This window comes from Manacus candei, unplaced genomic scaffold, assembly GCF_025592945.1.
Source record: "Manacus candei isolate 608988 ecotype Guabito, Panama unplaced genomic scaffold, ASM2559294v1 h1tg000014l, whole genome shotgun sequence".
Classification (NCBI taxonomy): domain Eukaryota; kingdom Metazoa; phylum Chordata; class Aves; order Passeriformes; family Pipridae; genus Manacus; species Manacus candei.
Window position 1 is genome coordinate 56,886,156 of NW_026138062.1, and position 19,636 is coordinate 56,905,791.

Consider the following 19,636-nt stretch of genomic DNA (forward strand, 5'->3'; position numbering starts at 1 on the left):
CTTAATTGATTCTGTGATTCTGTGAAATGGGTACACCTCTGCCTGTGCCTGAAGGAACTACAGCATCACAGCCCCACTGTGAGAGGCCTCCCGCCGTGGCCTCGCTGTCCCTAAGAATTTTGGCTTTTACACATCCTCTCTTCACTGGCTGATTTTGTAAAGAGATGGGGCTTCTTACAAGGTTGCGCTGTCAGTCATCTGCCTGATCTTGTGTGCCCGTTTTCACTTAAATGTGGCAGAGGAAAAGACATCTTACAGATATTAAATTCCTACAAGGCTCCAAAGAAGAGCCAGAGGTTGGGTTTGCACTGGGGAGAGAGTTAAAAGGAAATCTGTGCCTGTGAGAGGGGGCAGCACCCTGAGCTCAGCATCCTGCTCCAAGGTATAGCCACTGTCCAGGCAGCCAGCCCCTGTGAGCGATCCCGGATCAGGCACAGCACTGAGCACCAGGACAGGCTGCCCAGATAGGCTGTGAGTCTCCTTCTCTGGAGATATTCCAAAGCCACCTGGACACAATCCTGACTAATGTGCTCCAGGGGATTCTACTTGAGCAGGGAGCTTGGACCAGATAATCTCCAGCGATCCCTTCCAACCTTATCCCTTCTGTGATTCTGTGAAGCATGTGCTGCTGTTTGTCCTCCAAATAGGGTGGCATAGGAAAAAGATGGGGGGACAGGTTGACAGTACTTTTATGGGGAGCTGGGAGTACTCTTCCTTCAGACTTGGTCTAAGATATAGGGCATACGTCTACAGGAAACGACCTCAGTCATTCTCCTCCACACAACAACTCATTATTCAATTTAAGTGGATTGCTTAAGGCCTGGATGCAAATTGTCATCATTTCACATTTAATTTAAACTTAATCGGTTTTTAAAATAAAAAATGTACTTAACGTTTCTTTTCCCTGGGCAAAGTCTTTCTTTGCTGAAACCCACCCAATGCTGCTGCTGCAAAGCTTGCTTTTCTTGCGCACTGCTGTGAGTCTCTACTGTTTACATTCTCCCTGTGCCATTCTCTCCACGATCACGGCAAACCCACCCTGCTTGTCTTCCCCTCCATAAAACAAAGCAACGCTTGCTGTTCCATGGTAGCTGCAGTGAGTACAATGCCATGGACAGGAAAAAATTAATCTCTGTGTCAGCTATGAAACAAACAAAGGAACTAAGATTTTCATGGTATGACCTAGAGTTGCAGACAGCAATTGTTTTAGGGCATAGTACTGCTTTATATTTTGCTTGTGATCCTTCCTTGGGTCACAGTAGGAAATCACAACGTAGGAGCAACTTGGACAAAGCATGTCTGCCTCCATCTCTTTTGGAGAAGGGAGAAGCTGGACCCACTAGAACTGTCCCACACCAGTGGCTCTGCTAACTTCCTTGCAGTCAGGGCTTAGTTTTAAAAATTGTCACCCTGTGCCAGTTTTTGGTCAGAAAAATCAGGTCAGATGGAAAGGCAGAAGCCTACCCCAAGCTGTATTTTTACCTGTGCATATATATGCTCTCAAGGCTGGAAAATTAGCATACAGCTTGCCAGATCAACTGTTTGCAGAGGAGCCAAACAGCACGTGTTTCAGTGTGGGCTGAGAGAGCTGAATGTCCAGGAATGTCTCCCTTGGGAACCTTCCAAAACCAAACGCAGTTCATCTCTTTCCCCTTCAATCATCAACACCAAAATGGGTAGATCATAAATCCACCAAGACCTGTTTTCTCACAAGAGAACAAACAAGTCAGGTCTGGAGAGCAAAGTACAGATCAGAACTTCATGGTGCCAGCAGGTCTGAGCCTCTCCAAGGTCACAATGCTCCTGTTTTAAACAGAGCTGTGGAAAGCTAGGGTGTGTTTTGAATTAAAAGTGAATTATATTGCTTAAACGCAAAAAAAAAAATATAATGTAACTGTCTCCACTGAAGCATGGAAGGGAGGTGGTGGCCATTTTAGCAACCTCTGCATAGTGATTTACTGAGGGCAGCAATGGAGGGAAACAATGTGAGACTGGATCTGTGAGAAACAGGCACTGGGCTGTCTTCACAATCAAAAGTCTGCCTTTCTCATTTTCACATGTCTGCCTGAGAAATTAAATTGAATGCATAAAAAAAAAAAAAAGACAAACACCGTCTTCAACAGAGCTTGAAATTAAGTTTGTGCGAGAGCCTCTGAATTGTCCCAGGGGAGGGGGCTTTCCCTCCCTCCGAGTGCAGTTTTACCTCCAATCAGCCCCAAAAGTGATGAGAGACTGAGAGAAGTACTTTGCCATTTAATAAGATTCATTCTTGCTTGCTCTTTTTCTCTCCACCTCTCTTCTATGCCCTGTCTCATGGGGCCTGCATTAGATCCCTGCAGCAAAGTGACTTTGGGGAGCTTTGCCTTGAAAATGCAGGGCCCAAGGAGGGGAGGAGCAGTTGGTGTAACAGAGCAATACCAGAGCAGATGCTCCTATGGTGTTGGTCAACGTGCCTTATCCACCGCCCTCCCAGTCCCCAGGGTTTCCATAAAAGGAAGAGGAAGGTAGAATTAGTTGTTGTATAAACATTGCAGAAACTTTCAGCCACTACAGCCAATCAAAGCTGTCCCTCTTTTTTGGGAGTGACTGTTTTCTAATGGAGTAGATGTTTCAGGTTCTTTGGCCACAGAAGTTCTTTCTCAGCCTTTTGCAGGATCTTGGCTTGTGAACTTCACATTGTACTTTAAGCAGCATCTTTGTGAATGTGATTTTTTTTTATTACACAAATATGAATTTGCCTTGTGCTAAATTTTCAGCAAGGCTTCCTCAGAAAAGTCTTAAAACTTCTTCCACTTTTCTGGGAGGTGGGTGCCCTGCTGGTGTTAAAAAACCCAGATAACTGATGTCATGTACCTTGACCCAAAGCCCGAGCAAATCAGTGAGAGCATTAGAAACAGGACCTGGATCTGCTAGCTTCTTTCAGGATTCTGGATTAGCCAACAGTGGTTTCCTGTCAAATAGACATTTCACTGAGAGAGCTTGTCTTCCCCTCTCCTTTGTGATGGAGAACCGACAGCCTGCCCAATGTTTTGACCACCACTCACTCACTTCTGAGTCATAGTCAGTACCTTTGCAGAACAATCTCAGTAGGGATGGTCACCACGTCCAAAATGACAGCTAGAGATGCCATAAGATTATAGATTTCAGGTTATATTCTCCTGTCTCCTTTCTTCTATATCTCCATAATGCAGGCATCAGTCTCAGGGACCTGAAATGTTTTTGCTTGATTTTCTCTTGTAACATTTTGGTCAGATGAAGACTGAAATGAGGAACCTTGAAATGAGAATAACTAAAATGGATACATTCTCCATTGCAGAGTCTGCTGTGTTTTCCTGGAAAAGGAGTAAGCACTTAGTCTGCAGACAAGACAACAGTGCAATATCATACTATTCACATTGTATTTAATAATGCTCTAGTACCATTCAATATAAATAAATAACCATTTAAAAAGTGCTTTCTTGACATTCTCTTTCTTTCATCACTAGTATTTTCTGCAACAGGAAAGGTTAGTAATATACATTGGTTGGTGAATTGGATGAATCTCAGAGAACATGAATATCAGGTACTAATACACTAGTAAAAACCAGGCACTGGGATGCCTTCTCTTGTTTAAATACTTCGGACTTGATCTGCAGCTTCCCTCCTTACTGCGTTCACTCGCCCTGAAGCCTGTAACTCTTGACAGCTGCTTCTCTCCTGGGCTCTCCCACCCATCTCTGCTAACAAACAGGCATCTTAGCTTGTGGTGCCTGTTATTCACCTACCCTTAGCTGATACACCTTGGCCAGCAGCAGTCCTTGCTGTCCTTAGGCTGCTCTACAGGGAAGAGCATTTGTGCTGAACAGGTCTAAATGCCTGCTAGCCTGGAATATCAGCTGCATACATTCACGCTGTCCATACAAGGTCTTGGTTCTGCACAATTTAGTGACAGACAGAACTTCTTGATTCACAGAAAGTCAGCTCCCCAGGGCCAGGCCGGGGCAAGCATGGAGTTGGTGTGGTAGGGCTGGTCTTGAGAGCTGAATCTGACCGACACTGAACTGACAGTGTAGTACATACAGGAATAGTAATTTTGCTTTCTTCTGGGGGTGTAGAAACAAAAACTCACTAAAAACATGTGTGTGGTGGTATGTGTTGCAAAGAGAATAGATCCTTGGTATAGTCTCTCACTGTCAGTGTCAAAAGCCTATTGTAGTGCCTGTGTGAGATTAAAGGCCTGAGAACTAATTACCATTCCTCCTCCTGTTCATACGGGCAGAAACCCTGCCCATCTCAGAGGAGAAAATGGAGGATCATAAATCAACTCCTTTATTCCCTCACTCTTGCTCGTTCATTGAAATCACAAAGAAGGGGACCTAATCTTGGTTTAATGCTGGGTAGAAGCTTTGAGCCCTGGTGGCAGGATGGGTTGGCAAAGCCCACTGGAGTGCAAGCCCTGTTACCTTCTGAAGAGGACAGGACAGAAAGCTCTGAGAAATGTGGGGTGAAAAGCATTTTGTGGATGCTGGGCTTCCTTCATGCTATCCAATGACAGTATGCCAGACCCTTGCTCTGTAAGGACCTTCCTAGGGACCAGACACTGTTTTTTCAGCCCATTCAGTATTTCTTCATACTGAGACAGCTGAGAGGGTGGCCTCATACTGCTGGGTGTCTTCATCCAGACAGACCCTGGCCTAAGCCTCACTGAACACAGTCCCCATTTCTCTATTTTTTGGCTATTCTTTGATTTCTCCTGTCTCCCTCTCCGAAGGGAGGCATCTCATTCCCTTTGCCCCCTCCTGTACTTTAGCCCCCTCCTAGCAGGATGCATGCTGGCTCATTCTCCACTGAGGGAATATGGATCAACTCCCTCTCTCAGATACTCTTCAAAGAGCCCCCTTCATGGAGGCTTCCCAAGATCCCATGGGGACTGTCTGCTGAGTGAGGCACTCCTTTGCTCATGTTTTTACCTCACAGTGATTGCTTGGGAGCCAGAAACTTGATGCCACCCACGTCTCTTGCATAAAGGAACTATAATTTCCTTCACTGTACTTCCCTTCTTGCTGTGCTTCTGATTATTTTGCCAGTTTAAGACACCATTTTAAAGAAACCCCAGGGAGCACAAAACATATGACATTCATCGGTGAACACCAAGCTCTACTGTTTTGAGGCGAGTGGGTAATATTCTTTCTTCATGAATATGTCAGGTGATCTAAGCTAAAAATCAAAACTAAACAAGGAATAGGCGGAAAAGAATTCTAGTATAAATAAATCAACAAATAAATAAGTTTTCTGCTAGCCCAGAACTCATTCTTGGGTGAGGGATGATTCAGTTGCTTATAACTTTCTCCCAGCTGTGAAATCCTTGATGTATTTTGAATGCCTAAAGCCTTGTTTCTCATGGCCTGAGTGAAGAAGGTTTTCAAGATATGCTCAAAGGGGTTTCTGGGTCATTCAAGGAATCTTCCTGGAAAAGTCACAGCAACACCACTCCCCACGCACACACATGGTACCAACACTTGTGCTTTTAATCCAGTGCATCCTTCCTTCGGTCCTCATTTGCACCTCCTGCTTTGTGGGCTGCCTTCCACCTGGCTGTCTTCCTGTTCTATTGAGGGAAAGGGAAACCCTTCCACATGACACTGACTCCTCTCTCTTCACAGCACCACATGCTCCTTTCAAAGTTCAATTGGAAAACCTTGTCACATTTGCTATTTCAATTTTCATGTATGTGCTCAAGATAGGTTTTCCAGTGATGTCTCCCCATTCCTTGATGTTCTCACAGCAGATGAGTGCAGGTTGAAGGTTCCTCTTCTCTGAGCACTTCTCACCCACCTCCACTTCAGAGAGTTGTCTTCCTCTCTGGAGGTCTAGGGAGGAAGTCCATGTACAAGATTTGAGAATACTGGAGCCCCTCATGGTGCTGCAGCAGGCTTCTAGGCCTTGAACATGTTCAAGTCCATCCATCTTTGCCCTTGCTTTCTGGTCCCTGCAGCAAGACACGGAGGCATGGCCTTTGAGGTACAGTACCTGCCAGGTCTCCCCGAGCAGGAGAAGAACTTTATCCAGAGGGCTCTGTGCCTGGGGATCTGGGATGGCATTTTCCAAAACAACCTTAAGCAGGAACAGTTCAAGATCCCAGTTGACAGGTAGGCACCAGATCGCTTCTGAACTCCCAAACCCCAAATGAGGTGCTTCATCACAGCTTCCTCTCCAACACTGAAGGCAGATCCATGTAAGTACCTGAATTCATCCCTCAGAGGGGGGGTCTCTCAGGCTAGCTTTGCTTTAAAGCTGGTTTGAGAGCACACCAGCCTCAGGCCAACAGGTCCACATTTGTGCTTTAGTGACAACTCCTGCTCTTGAACCACAGAACCTCAGGTTTTACATATGGCAGGAGAGACCTTTGGAGGCACCTGCACCCATCCCAGATGTCAGCCCCTATGCTGGCACAGCTGAGAATGAAGATCATATCTCATAAATTTTAACGAATGGTTAGAAGTACAGGGCCCATGGGGGAAGGGAAGCACTCCTCTCCTGGGTAGGGAGGATCGCAGGGCATCACATAATCTCTGTCCCTGCTTATTACCACCTTTTTGGGCAGTGGAAGCTGATCAGAATGGCGACATTTGGGGGTGTTTATCATCCTCCAGCAGTGGAGCAGAGCGCTGGGCAGAACAGGCAGGGTGCACAGCTGCTGTGGTTGCTGACAAACTTCAGAAATGGTCACAGCCAGCTGCCTCTGTCAAAAAAGCACAAGATGAGGTAAGAAGGAGATAGAGGTGTCAATACAACACACAGTATAACAGGGCTATCCCATGGCTGAGGCAAACACCTGGCAGGCATCAGCAAATAGGTTCCTCAGCCACACTGTGCACAGCTTTGGGCTGGGATATGGCTGAAGAGCTGCTCGTTCTATTTGCACTACAGAGTCCTAGCCAGGAGATTTTATTTACGGATTAGATAAAGTTTTTGATGGATTTTTTTTTGTCTGCCCTTAAAAATCATTATTTTAACTTCTTTGATAATTTTTTTTAAAGAAAGAGCAGGAGGATGAGATCTGAGGATCCCTGTTCAATCTGTCTGGGAGCTCTGAAATGCAGATGAACTTTCTCTGTTTCTGAATTTCACAAGGCACCAGGAGCCCTGTGTTAACCTAAGCACACTCTTCTCTCTCAGATGCCTATAAATGAATGTTAGCAATAAGACTAGGTAGTTTTTATAATACCAGTCTTGAGTGATACTTTTCAGGACTTTAACAAAGAAAAAAAAGGAAGTGAAATTAATTTCTGTCTTCTGTTCTCAGAAGCCAAAGCCTGTGTTTCGAAGGTGTTTCAGTAGAGTCGGCAGGGATGTATGCTGTGATAGCTTTCGGTTACTCTGTGGCAAGCAGCCGTACAAGTGGCCCAACTAGAGATTATGAGAGATTGCCAAATCCTGCATCAAGCAATGTCTGCCTAGTCCACATCTGCAGGCTTTGAAGGGAAAGAAGGCTCTGGGAGGTCTGGGATTTAACTGGCTCAATCTGATCCTCAACAAGGACTAATTGCTGGGAGGGAAAGATGGAAGCATTCTCCCTATTGTGTCTAAGAACAGAATATCCCCAGGGAAGCAATTTTTTTTCCCCTCAGCCCTGGTTTATCTAGATCATGTCTGTCAAGGTTCTGAAGTTTAGCTGCCTTGATAGTAAGGACCTTCAAAACACCATAGCCATCAGCAGAGATCTCAACTTAAAACTTTAAGAGAGGCAACCTAACAATTTTGCTTGACTGCCCAGTCAAGCAATTTACCTTGCAGGTGTCTCCTGGAGTGGATGCCTCCTGCCCACTTGGCAGGTCAGAGTAGCTGCCCCACATGGCAGACAGTGGTGCAGAAGGTATTGTGGTCAAATTCACTGCTAATGCAAGTGAAAAGCTCCTTCAAAATCTACAGGGATGACCCAGTCAACAATCTGCTTGAAAGCATCAGAGAGGATGGCTTAGATAAGGATGCAAGTCCTGCTGGTGAACGTCTGGCAGTGTCTTTATCTCTCAGAGTGTTTGCTTTCCTTTCCCACAACAAATGACTTGCGGGGAGCCATTCCCCTGAGAATCCATAGCTTCTGTGTGGCATTTCTCATGTAGGATGGCTGTTTGGCCTGGGAGAGATGCTGAGGACAAAAGTGCTGATACATAAATGGCATATTTATGGAAACATCACATCCATACCCTGCATCTGTAGTGGAACAGTCCTCCTCTGGCAATTAGTCAAGGAGGGTCTAATCTATCTGAGATTTTATAAACCTGCTCATCCTTTGCAAGGTAAGTGGTAACTCCAGACCAGTTAACTGGATTCTGAGTGCTTGTAAGCTGAGTTTGGGCAATCTTCAGCCTACTGCAGACTCAGAATGGGTGAGTATGCAAAATGAGCCTGTTGCTGCTAGTGGATCTCACAAAAGCAGTGGTGAAAAGTGGAGCTGCAGCCTAAGCACAGGTGCCTTGCATCATTTATGGGTTGCTAAGATATCTGAGATATTAATAAAAGGCTGGCAGATACAGTACAGAGTTTGTGCCCTACAGGAGGGCCAGGTAGGCTACCCCAGGGTCCCTATGGTGGAACCAGGTGTCTGTGTTTAAGCAACTGACGTATGTCCCTTCCATCTGCTGCTGGGTGTACAGGCACTGGGATTGCTTTGCACTCTTTGTACAGCTGTCACTCAGAGATGATGAGACAATGTGGAAATGCTGTATGCAGCTACTCATGATGCACACAGGAGATCAGTGCAGAAGTTGAAATACTCGTGCCTGTCTGTATAAAAGCTGCCAGTTTTATTTCCACTGGTAGAGCTGAGCTGAGGTGTATATTGGGGTCAGAACTGAAAGCAGCCCTAGAATATCTTCCTAAGTAGGACTAAATCATTCAGCATCCTGTATCCTGACACAGATACGAATAATTTCAGAAAGAGCTGGGTACTCCAAAATGGGATACACTTATTCTTTTGAATCTTTTTGGATAGGAATCTGTCAGAGGCAGACACTGGGATGAGAGGGCATGGCACCTGGCAGAGGAGGTCATAGCTCCTCTGAAGCCTGTTCTTCATCAAGCTCTTCCTAAGAACATATCAATGATCTCTGATACATTCCTGCCCTCACCAGTGTTGGTTGCCATAATCCCCCATCCTTCTGCTGATCCTGGCTCTGTGAACTGCAAAGGCACTTCCTAGTGCCTTCACTATTTCTCCTCAGCAGCAGATGTATTCCTAGCTCTCATAACGCTGGTACCAAACCCCTCAAACTGAGAGTCTGTGTAGGTTGTGCTTTGCCAGTTCCTGTTCTGTGGTGGTCTAAGTGTTCTATCAGCCTTTCCCTGCTGCACCCACACCACAGCTGTTCACGCAGGATAAAAGCTGAAGGTGGATGCATGAAGCACTGCAGAGGTGGCAGGGCTGCTGGGACAAAAGGTTGCTGCAGGAGTGTGGTTTCCTTCCATACACTGTAGGACAACTCCCACACTAAAGAGCGTTTGGAGCTGGCAGAAAGAGTGGAGCAAGGAATTTGTCTTGTCCTTAATACTGAGTGAAGCTGAAGGACTCTGCTGCCACTTTTCTCTCTGTAAGCTGGCAAAGCTTCCATGTGATCTGCAAGGAGTCTTGAATGAGTAAGAAACTTCTTGTGCAAAGGGTAGCATGGTTAATTACTGGGACAGTCAGATATGCAGTTTTTGAGGAAATAATAGCATAAATAAGGAGATGGGTACACATTTTTTGTCCTGTTAAAAACAATAAAGACAAAGGTACTCACACCCTGGAGCTGGCTCTTTGCTTACACCTCTACTCTGGGGTCTGTAAATCCACGCTTGCCTTCATTAACCAGAGTGGGCCTCTCAGTTCTTGTGTGCCAGACCAGCACCTAGAAGGAAATACAAGGAGTTCGAGGGTTCTGGATGCCATGGAAACAATGAGAGTATTAGGTGGGATATTCAGAAACCTGGGGTTCACAGCTGTTTGAAGCATGTGATTCAAAGGGGTTGATCCTGGGAGACACTTCACAGGTGCATGAAACAGTGACAAGGAGGAGGAATCATTCTGGATCAAAACACCAGACTCAAACCTCTACCAATCCTCCTGGATTTTGGAGAAGCAGTCTGGGCACAGATTGTACATCTGAGGTTCTTTATTAACACAGAATGCGTAACACCGCTTCTCAGCTCTCTCTGAGCTTCACATCTGTGAAGAATTTGGCAGGCTTTGTCCGTCTGTCCCAGCACCATTTGGCACCGACATGTGCCAGCACAGGGCAGGCACAGTGGAAGGTGGAGGAGTAGGGCAGGAGGCTGTAAAAGTAGCCAGGACACAGTAAGGAGATTGTATCTTCAAGGTTTTTTGTCCTACTCACCTTTGTGCAGTTGGCTGCTTTGGGCTCCAGCCCATCCATAGTCACTAGATCCTTCAGGAGACTGGTTTCCTGGTAGCCTCCTTTAACTCCCTCCAGCTTGAAACTGGCGTGAGGCTTCTCCAAAATCAGCTTGATGCTGATAGCAAATCCAGCCATGTCAATAGCAAAGGGACGATTAGGGTCAAAGACGGTTTTCCAGCCCACCACCTTCCCCGCTGGGCTCACTTTTGGGGATTCATATCGCAGCCCCCCAACGAAAGCCACCGGCCAGACGGACACCCTCCTTGTGTAGCGCATCTGTGTGCCAGAAAGAAACAGTGCTGTGAGAATTCAACCCCACAGTGTTTGTCCCAACCCATTAGTGTGCCATTCTCTGCTTTCCCTGGCACATGTCCTCCCCTGTTGACTTCCCGTTCAATCACATCGCTCTAGGCAGCACATCGCTCTAGGCAGCACTACTGCTTGAAGAGCTACAGCTTCCAAAGCCACAAGACTGTTTTTTAGCACATTATCCTCTGAACACCTGCTTCACTGCTTCTCTGTGCCCATGTTCAGTTCCTCAGAAGAATGAAAACCTTTGGTTTCCTGATCTCATTTGGACTTTTTTCCTTTCTTTTGGTAGAATTTTGTCATTTTTGTAAATGCCACGTACAACTTCTATCAGGCTTCTAGCTCTGTATTATCAATGCCACTCACTCCAGTTTCATCCTCACGGAAGTAATCTCCCCCCATGACTGATCCATCTTTGTCCTCATCTATAACAATTTCTCCCCCACCTCCCACCTTCTTTTTTCATCCATGGCTACTGCCTGAAAGAGTGTGGTTTTATTGAAATTGTCAGAAAGGATCTGGAAAGAAGTAAGAAAGGATGAGCTTAACAGAGATCTAAAAAATTCTGAGAACTGGAAATATGTTCTGATGCATAATTCTGCACTTCAAGTGGCTTAGTACAGTTTGGCTTTAATTGGTGACAAGGGAGTTTACTGGATTTTTGCAAGTTTACAATAGACTTGGCATCTCACAAAAGCCAGGTTTTCAGCTGAAGTCTGGGCAAGCTTCTGTGATCCCAGAGGCACAACCCTGTTGTGGTGGCTGCAACTGAAGTACTGAAGGGCAGCCAAGGAGTAAAGGCAGACTAGAAATTAAGACAACTTTTCTGCTGTCCCCTACCCATCACACCCCTAAACAGTGCAGACTTATGCTTTGCCAGAAGTATGTCTTTGGTGCTTATTTAAATTAGGTCAGCTGTCCCTGTGGTGAAGTATAAATTCTGAGGTGTATATCCTCTGGTCCCCTGCAAAAGGGACTCTAGCTGGTGCAACGGTGTGTGAGTGACTATTCACATCTGCAGCCCGTACCGTGGCAGATGTGGTCTTTGCTCTTTAAGCCCTTTGAAGCGTGGTTCCTGGGTTTGCATAGCTGTAGGTTTGCATCTGCCCTATACTTAGCTGGCATTATGTGCAGAGTGGGTGAGGTGAGCTCCAGGCAGCATGCCAGAGCCCTCGTCTCCCAGCTGATGATAAAAGTCCATGTGGTAGACCTCCCTTAGAGGTCTTTGCAAGTGCAACTGGACTTAAGAGGCTCTGCAGCTATATCCTGCTTTTCTGCCCCATGTAATTTTACGTCTCTTACCTCTTCAAAGAGTTCCAGGCTGTAGGTATTATCATCATCAGCAAAATACACCACCCCTTCTGGTGGTGCAGTGTTGCTGAAGCTGTCCCTCAGCCAGTGCAGCCCCAGGTTCCTCTGCAGTGTCCCTCTTGGGGTGTGGGATGGGATCCAAGACAGACCCAGCTTCAGGCTCTTGGGCGTCTCCACATTGAGGTGGGTGAAGTTGAGCCCAGCCTTCTCCAGCAGGTTGGATACCAGGTTGGTCCTCCGCGGCGAGTCCTCCACCACCACCCAGTGCAGGTTCTGTACATGTAGGAAGGTGTTGGCCAGGCGGGTCAGCTCAGCTTTTTGCACTGGACGGGTGTAGGTAGGGGTAATAACAAAGATGGTTGGCAAGGTGTCTGACCACGGGGGAGGCCTGGAGTACACATAATTCTGGATGATTTTAGGGGTAGCCCCTATGCTTTGCTGCTGCCGAGTGCATGATGGGAAGCCTTCTTCTCTCAGTGCAGACGTACCATTGAGGAGAACTTTAGAGGTCACGTTCTCATCTGTCTCTTCTGGGGCGAAGGAAGGAAGGAAGGAAGGAAGGCAGGCAGGAAGGAACAGGAAGAAGAAGAAAAAGAAGGAGAAAAGAATAAGAAGATGTTAGAGGACTAACAACTGCCAGGCTGCTTCCTCTTCAGGAAGGAGATTGGGACACATCTGTCTGAAGTCAGTGCTCAGCACAACAGCATCCTCTCCACAAAGCTAGCCTAAGATACATGTTTAACATGCTCTTAAGAACAGTTTATGTGCCTGCTGCAGGTAAACCCTTAGGGGGCCTTCAGGCAACCGTATCTTTGTTTAACCCACCCCACTAGAGAGCATCTCCCACCAGGATTCGAACCAGCAATCATCACAACCACCAGCACACTGACAGCAGAACTCTTGCACTTACTTCTCAGCAGGCTGAGGTAGTGGGTGGTTGGATATTGGTGCCACAAGGTTAGGAGAAGAGCCCATGGCAAGGCAATCAGGAGCGTGGTAAGAAGGTTACGTCTCCTCAGCATGCTGCAGGGAGCTTCCAATGCCCAGGCATCTCTCTACCTTTCAGAAAAGAAAAAGAGTAAGGCCTCCAAAATATCAATCATCACAAATGCAGGGAGACATGATAAACGTTTGGCCCTGATTCAGCAAAGTGTTTGTCTAAGTTTACAAGGAGCCCCATTAACGTTGCGGGCCCTAACCATGTTCCAGCTGCCCTGGCCAACTCCAGTGCTATTGAATAAAGCTTTTAGCTATTTATGTTGCTATAAAGAACTTCCACTGTCCCATGATGAACCCACTGTCCTTAACTTACGGTTGTTCTTGTTGCTGATTCTGAAGCCAGAGAAGACTGCTACTTGCTCCCTCTCTGGCACTTATGTTCATTCCTGAGCTTTGTGGTGGCCATTTAATTTGCTTCTTTTGTACAATTTTTTAAAACTGTGTGAAAGATTTGTGTGCCTCCATATGCAAGTGGAGAAAACAAATAATGTCAGGCATCCTCAAGATAGCCAGTATCTCTTTCATCTCTGTGGTTTTAATTCATCCTCCTTATGCAGATGCATTGAGGCAATCAGGGATGCATGTTATCACCTACTAACTTTTCCATGAAATCCCTGCCTTGGTTATTCCACAGTGCTGGTGATGCCTACTGAAAGTTTAATTATTCCACATCACTTTCTCCTTCTGGCTTCCAGTGTTCGGCCATTGCAGCACTTAGTTTAAATGACAGACTTCAGAGTATCCAGCAAGCCTCATCACATCCTCTTGCTGACCTGGGCTGAAGGCCAGGGAATTTTATGTCTACTGAAAGCCAGTCATCTAAAACCAGGGTCCTCAAAGGGACCTAGGCACATATTGTTCAAAGACAGCTCCTTGTCAAGGATTTGGGTCTAGCAGCTCCTCATCTGTCCAAATGGGAAGGATTGCCTTGCTTCAGCCTTAGAGAATGACGTGAGAAGAAACACGACAAGTAGTTCAAAAGGGCTCTGCCTTGCAGTGACAGCAGCCACAGGGTACTCCTGGAAGTTATTAGGAGATGCTATTCTAAATTTATCCTCTGGGACCTTCTTAGAATCTGTCTTTAATTGTTTCCCTGACATTTTACCTTGGTGTCCTGAAAAAACAAGTATTATGCAATTGCAGGGCTCATTAGTGCCCTACCACCAATAACTATCAAACCTATTTCAGCCAGATCTGACAGAAGACTAGCACATCTCAGCAAGTCTTCAAGTGGATGCACATAAGCATTCCCTGTTAAGGTAATTACTGCTACACAAGCTCATTCCTTGTTTGGCACCAATGGTACCACACTGGAGCCATCCCTCAAGGGAATCTACTTCCACTGACTGCTCCCCAAAACAGCCATTCATGGTGATAATCTCTAATGTTTCTTACCTACTCACTCAGTAAACACCATGGTGCCCATTTCTCTACTTCCAAGCTATCAAAAACTGGTGAAGAAGTGGGCCAAGGAACCTGTGTGGCTGGGGGCACATAGGAGTGTTTTGGTGATGCCAGCAGGAGCCTTGTGCAGCAAACATGCTGGCTCTGCATAGCTTCATTGGGTTTTGATGACTGGGTCCCAGGCAAGTACAAGAGTCCCCTTCAAGCTCTAATGCCAAAGGCATAGGTGTTTGGTAAGCTACAGATCCAGGCTGGACACGGGGCAGAGTGATATTACCCACACCAGGGGCTGCTTTCCCTACAGGAAATACCTTCTCTTCCTAACACAGCACTGCAGAGTAAAGCTTCCGTCGTTCATGGCTGTGAAAACAGACAGAGCCACAAAAGAAATCCAAAAATTGCTAATAACAATAGCAGATACCTAGGTCCACTCAGGCTCCTTGAAGCTCCTTGCTTCCTCTGGTAGCTTGCAATTACAAATGTCCCTGCAGTAGAGTCAGGCAGCCAGTGCTTTTTCCCTTTAATAAAAGGACTTAATTATACAGACACAGTTTCTATGCAGCAGGCCTGCCACTGCTGCAAACTCAGGTTGCTTCTGGAGGGAAGGAGAGGAGGAGGCAGCAGTGGCAGCTGTGTTACCAAGAGAGCACAGAGGAGAGTGGATCAGAGTTAGAAGATTTTTTTAACGAATTCCCTTTCTAGTTCTTTCTCCTCCTCCCCCTTCCAGCCAGCCCTGTTCATGCTTCCTGAACACTGCAAACAAGTGGAGATGCTGTCTGTGTGTGCAACTCCCCTGGTGCTTTGTGCTCATTTATTTCTACATGCACCTTCTCTCTATTACTTTTCCAAAGCAGGCAACGCTGAACAAGTTAAGCCTTGCATAAAGCCCTGGGTAACTTGTGAACCTTGCAGAGGAGCTGACTTTAACCCCATTTTCAAAAAATATCTCTTGGAATACTTTATTTTTCTCTTTAAAATGGTGCCTTTTCTTCCCCACTTTCTCCCCCTGTATCCATCATGCTTGTGCTCTTCTGTGTTGCTTTACATCTTTCATCCACCTTATCTCAATCCTTAAGAGTCTCTTTTCTTACCTCTTTCCAGGACTGAAGGAATCCCCTGGCTTACTAATAATTTTAGCCTTTGTCTTCTATCCTTCCCCACACAAAGGCCCTTTGCATTCTCTTAATGTCCACCCTGCATAGAATATTTCCCACAAAGTGGTCCATTAAAGCATCAGCCTATCCTTTTGAAAACACAGTATCAGAACCCAGTCACATTTCAATGCCTCTGAATAGCCTGATGATGGCCCCAGTGGGGCTTACAGAGGTTTACTGCACATATTTTTACCTACTTTTTATAATTAAAAACAAAGTCTCCTAAGTGGTTCAGATTAATTGCATGCCTGCTGGCAAGCATTACTGTGTGTATTCTTGGCACAACCAGCTACCTTCCTTCTGCCTTAAACTCTTTCAGAGTAGATCCTATTAAATGAGATTGAAGATCAGAAGAAAATTTTGTGATCATCTAAACCCATCTCCAGCGATCATCCGGTAATTCCTGGGTTTAAGCTGTAGAGGGCAGGGACTATCCCTTAATGTGCTTGTACAGTCCGGCGCTGATCCCAACAGGAGCCTTTGGATGTGCTCGCAATACAAATATTATTGATTGTACTCTCTTGCTGGCACTTCTCCTCCCTTGCTATTTCTCCTGTCCTGCCTATTCCCCTTTCTCTTTCCTTTTCTTTTTTTTCCCTAGTGTCTCCTGCAGCCCTTGTTTGTGTTACACACCCTTAACAACATTAGCTGGATGTTTGATGGATGCCTTCAATATGCTGCCTGTAGCCTTCTTGAGCTGTTTTCCAATTACACATCCCTCTTCTTAATTTCATCCATCAATCTTCTGTTCTCCATTAAAAAATAAACAAACACACACACAGAGCACAAAACTGAGCATGATAGGGACAAAATGTTTCTTGTACTGCTTTTGTTTCATGCTGCTTTGTCAGACTTCTCAGTTCCTGAGATACCACACCATTCAGTCTCCGTTTAGGCTCATGTGCTGATGCGGGGGGCCTTAATCTGAAAGGATTCAGGAGAAGAGAACCAGAGAAGCACACAGTGGGAAGAGCCAAATGACCCAGACTGATACTGAAGAGAAGTAAGATCTGGCCGAGGTTCAGAGCATTGCATGTGACCAGTCCCTTCATCTGCTGTTGACTAATTACCAACAATTTGTTACAGGCAGGATAGCCCAGATGTTGAGAGAGGGATAAAGTTTCCAGGCTGGAGAACAACCCAGGCAGTGATTTTCTCCCTGAACTGCAGAGGAGTTTGAAAGGACATGCTGAGCGAATGGCAGAGAAAGGTGAAAGTTAGGGAGAGACCCAGCTGACTGGAGATTATCAGGCTGACATATGAGTTCAGGTGCCTGCAATTTTCCTACAGCCATGTTGAAAAGCTGCTCAATTTACATCCTCCTTTATACCTCAGAAATTATTAGTCACATGGGTTTTGGTAGTTCTGTTCTGAGGTTTTGGTTCTGCCCTCCACCTCCTTATCCGGAATAGGAACGACACCTTTTGAAAAGTTTGGGCTGCAAGAAAGGTGATTTTGCAGCCTCTGGTTCAGGGCAGCCAGTCTGCCTGAGCCAGGCTTAGAAGACCCTGAATGCTTAACCAGCCCCAGGACTGTACAGCTATAGTTGGAGACACAGGCTGTAAAGATCATTATCTTCCCAGAGGGACAAATTTCACGGTTCAAAGTGTCCCCTGGGAACATCCCGCCATCCAGTGTAGAGATTTTCTAGGCAAGCACTCAAAGCAAACTAGTCTCAGCTAACAGAGCCAAAAGTTTCAAGAAATACTCGCTTATCTCGGTTTGTACCATGTTTGCAAGCCTACCATTCTGTGCATACCCTGGGAGGAGAGAGGCGTGGAGAGGGGAGGAGAGAGGAGTGTGAGGGGCAGAACTGGAGCAGAGCTGCAGGTAGATGCAAATGACTCTTAATTTCATGCACTAAAACTGTTAGCAGGATTTTTGGTTTGTTTTGCCTGCATTTTGCTGCCTCTCTCCATCAGCCCCTAGCCACCTTGAGGAAGTCCATGCAGATTTCATGAGATCCCTAACTCCCGGTGTGGGAGATGTGATGCTGAAGGCAGAGCAGGGAGCTTTCAATTATTGATGAGAGCGACCTCTCTTTAAACAAGGAATGCATAATTCATGACAGCGCCGGTATTTGTGGTGAGCAGCACCGGCTCAGTCTCTGCTTTGCCGAAATGCACAGGAAGCTGCTGTCCCCTCTCCCCCCATTCCCTCGGGCCCATCAGAGCCCTCAGCCGAAACTACAATAGTGTTTAAAATCGAGACAGGCCAAGATGCTGCAGCGCTTCCCCTCACCAGGCAGCTGCCTGCCTGTTTCAGATGTGCTTGATAAAGTGGGAGGATGGATTCAAGGAACCACAGAAGTGGGTGGAATGGGTTATTGCTCTGGAATAAGCAAGGGTAATTACTGTGCAAACACAGCCACACAGGACATTTCTCAGCAGTGAGACTCCTCTGACCCCAAGACAGATATGCAGGAATAGCATCATTGTAGGACAGAAAGGATGGGCTAGATCTAAAGGACAGTGCCCGAGGATACACGGTCAGCTGTATTTTTTGTGGGGGTGGGAAAGAGAAGGGGAAAATGAAAATTTGGTTTTCTACTCAGTAAATAGCAATTTCTCCCCTAAACTCTGATGGAACTGGGTGGCTGAAAAACAAAGGGAAAAAAAAAAGAAGGAAGAGTATTTTTTTCCAGGAAGGGAAATGTTAATTATGGAATCATGGATTGTTTTGGATTGAGCAGCATTTGTGCATCTGAAAGATGTATTAATGTCTGTTTTGAAAGGTCATAGAATCATAGAATAATTGAAGGATATGGGTTGGAAGGGACCTTCAAGATCATCTAATGGGCAGGGACACCTTCTACTAGACCAGGTTGCTTAAAGCTGCATCCAACTTGGCCTTGTACACTTTCAGGGATGGGGCGGCCACAAGCTCTCTGTGCTGGTGTCTCTCTACCCTTAAAGTGAAGAATGCTCTCTAATATCTAATCTACACCTACCCTCTTTCAGTTTGAAGCCATTTCCCCTTGTCCTATCAGTACACGCCCTTATAAAAAGTCCCTCTCCAGCTCTCTTGTAGCCCCTTTTAGGTACCAGAAGGTGCTTTAAGGTCTTCCTGGAGCCTTCTCTTCTCCAGGCTGAACAATCTCAATTCTTTCAGCATGACTTCATAGGAGAGGTGCATGGAACAGGGAAGAGAAAGGCTCTCTCCTAAACTACAACTGGGATCTTGACCTCCCAGTAGTACAGGCAATGCAGGAGACTGTGGTTCTCTCTGAAGATGGAAGAATATTCTTCTGCTAGGGGTTTTAATCCTCCCTTTGCTGCAGACCTTGTGAATGCCTTCAGGCAAGTGACACCTGCCATCTGAATGAGGTGAGTACTTCTCTACCACTTGTGGGGACAGAGGGCAAGGGAAAATTAACTGAGTCCCCTGGAGAGACAAAAATCAGAGAACTACAAATAATAACACAATACAGGGAAGGATGGCCAGGTCCTTCCCCAGGGCAGGAAGAGCAGAACTACCAGCAGCTGTGGGGTTTCAAGGCTCAGCCCCATCTATACTCTGTCCCTTGGTGAGCAGGCTCCTGTGGGGACAACTTCCCCAGGAAGTGAGTCACTCCCAGCGAAACAGCTGCCCTTCCCAAGTTCCTTTGCCTTTTCCTCAGATGCAAAGAAAGGATTCATCCTCTCCCTGCCAGCTCTGATCTCTTCACCCTATGGGAGCACAGTTACTTCAACCCAGAAACCAGACTTGTCCTTGGGGAATACACTATGCACACCCCCCCATCCCTCCACTGCCCACATGAACCCAAGTCAGGAATCTTCCTCCAGTCTTGGTCCATAAACAGCTTGGCATGGTGCCTTTCCCAAAAGCATCCTTATCCCAGACATGTGGCTTGCGTGGGGGAGCACAGACTGGAGGAGGGTGATGCTTTATACAGGGCTTTGTTCCAATTTAAAAAAAAAAGAAAGGCTCAAAAACCTCAACAGAAAACAAAAAGGAAACTTTAACGAAGCTAATTAAATCTGCTGGCTATGTCCCATGGGAACCAATACCTTAGAGACAGCACGTGGCTCAGCCTGCTATCCCCAGGTAGATCAAGGGTATCCAGGCACTATCTGGGCTATCAGC

At 46.2% G+C, this 19,636-nt stretch overlaps 2 protein-coding genes across 5 annotated transcripts in view; one reads left to right on the top strand and one right to left on the bottom strand.

Annotated features, from left to right (window-relative positions):
* The window catches only part of ARHGAP31 (Rho GTPase activating protein 31), a 198,848-nt gene that overhangs the window by 54,641 nt on the left and 124,571 nt on the right, over positions 1-19,636 (top strand). The window lies entirely within an intron of this gene.
* LOC127467571 (galactosylgalactosylxylosylprotein 3-beta-glucuronosyltransferase 1-like) overlaps positions 342-19,636 on the bottom strand; it is a 32,136-nt gene continuing 12,841 nt past the window's right edge. Inside the window, exons 1-6 of one of the 4 annotated variants that reach the window (XM_051779695.1) lie at positions 18,497-18,615; positions 12,904-13,048; positions 11,985-12,523; positions 10,353-10,649; positions 9,759-9,866; positions 343-6,721 (exon numbers count right to left, since the gene is read on the bottom strand). In XM_051779695.1, the coding sequence (XP_051635655.1) occupies positions 9,780-9,866; positions 10,353-10,649; positions 11,985-12,523; positions 12,904-13,015 (1,035 nt within the window). In that variant the 5' untranslated portion in view covers positions 13,016-13,048; positions 18,497-18,615 and the 3' untranslated portion in view covers positions 343-6,721; positions 9,759-9,779. Of the gene's footprint in view, positions 6,722-9,758; positions 9,867-10,352; positions 10,650-11,984; positions 12,524-12,903; positions 13,053-18,496; positions 18,616-19,636 lie in introns of those variants that run through there. The other 3 variants (XM_051779696.1, XM_051779694.1, XM_051779693.1) reach the window with 3 other exon arrangements.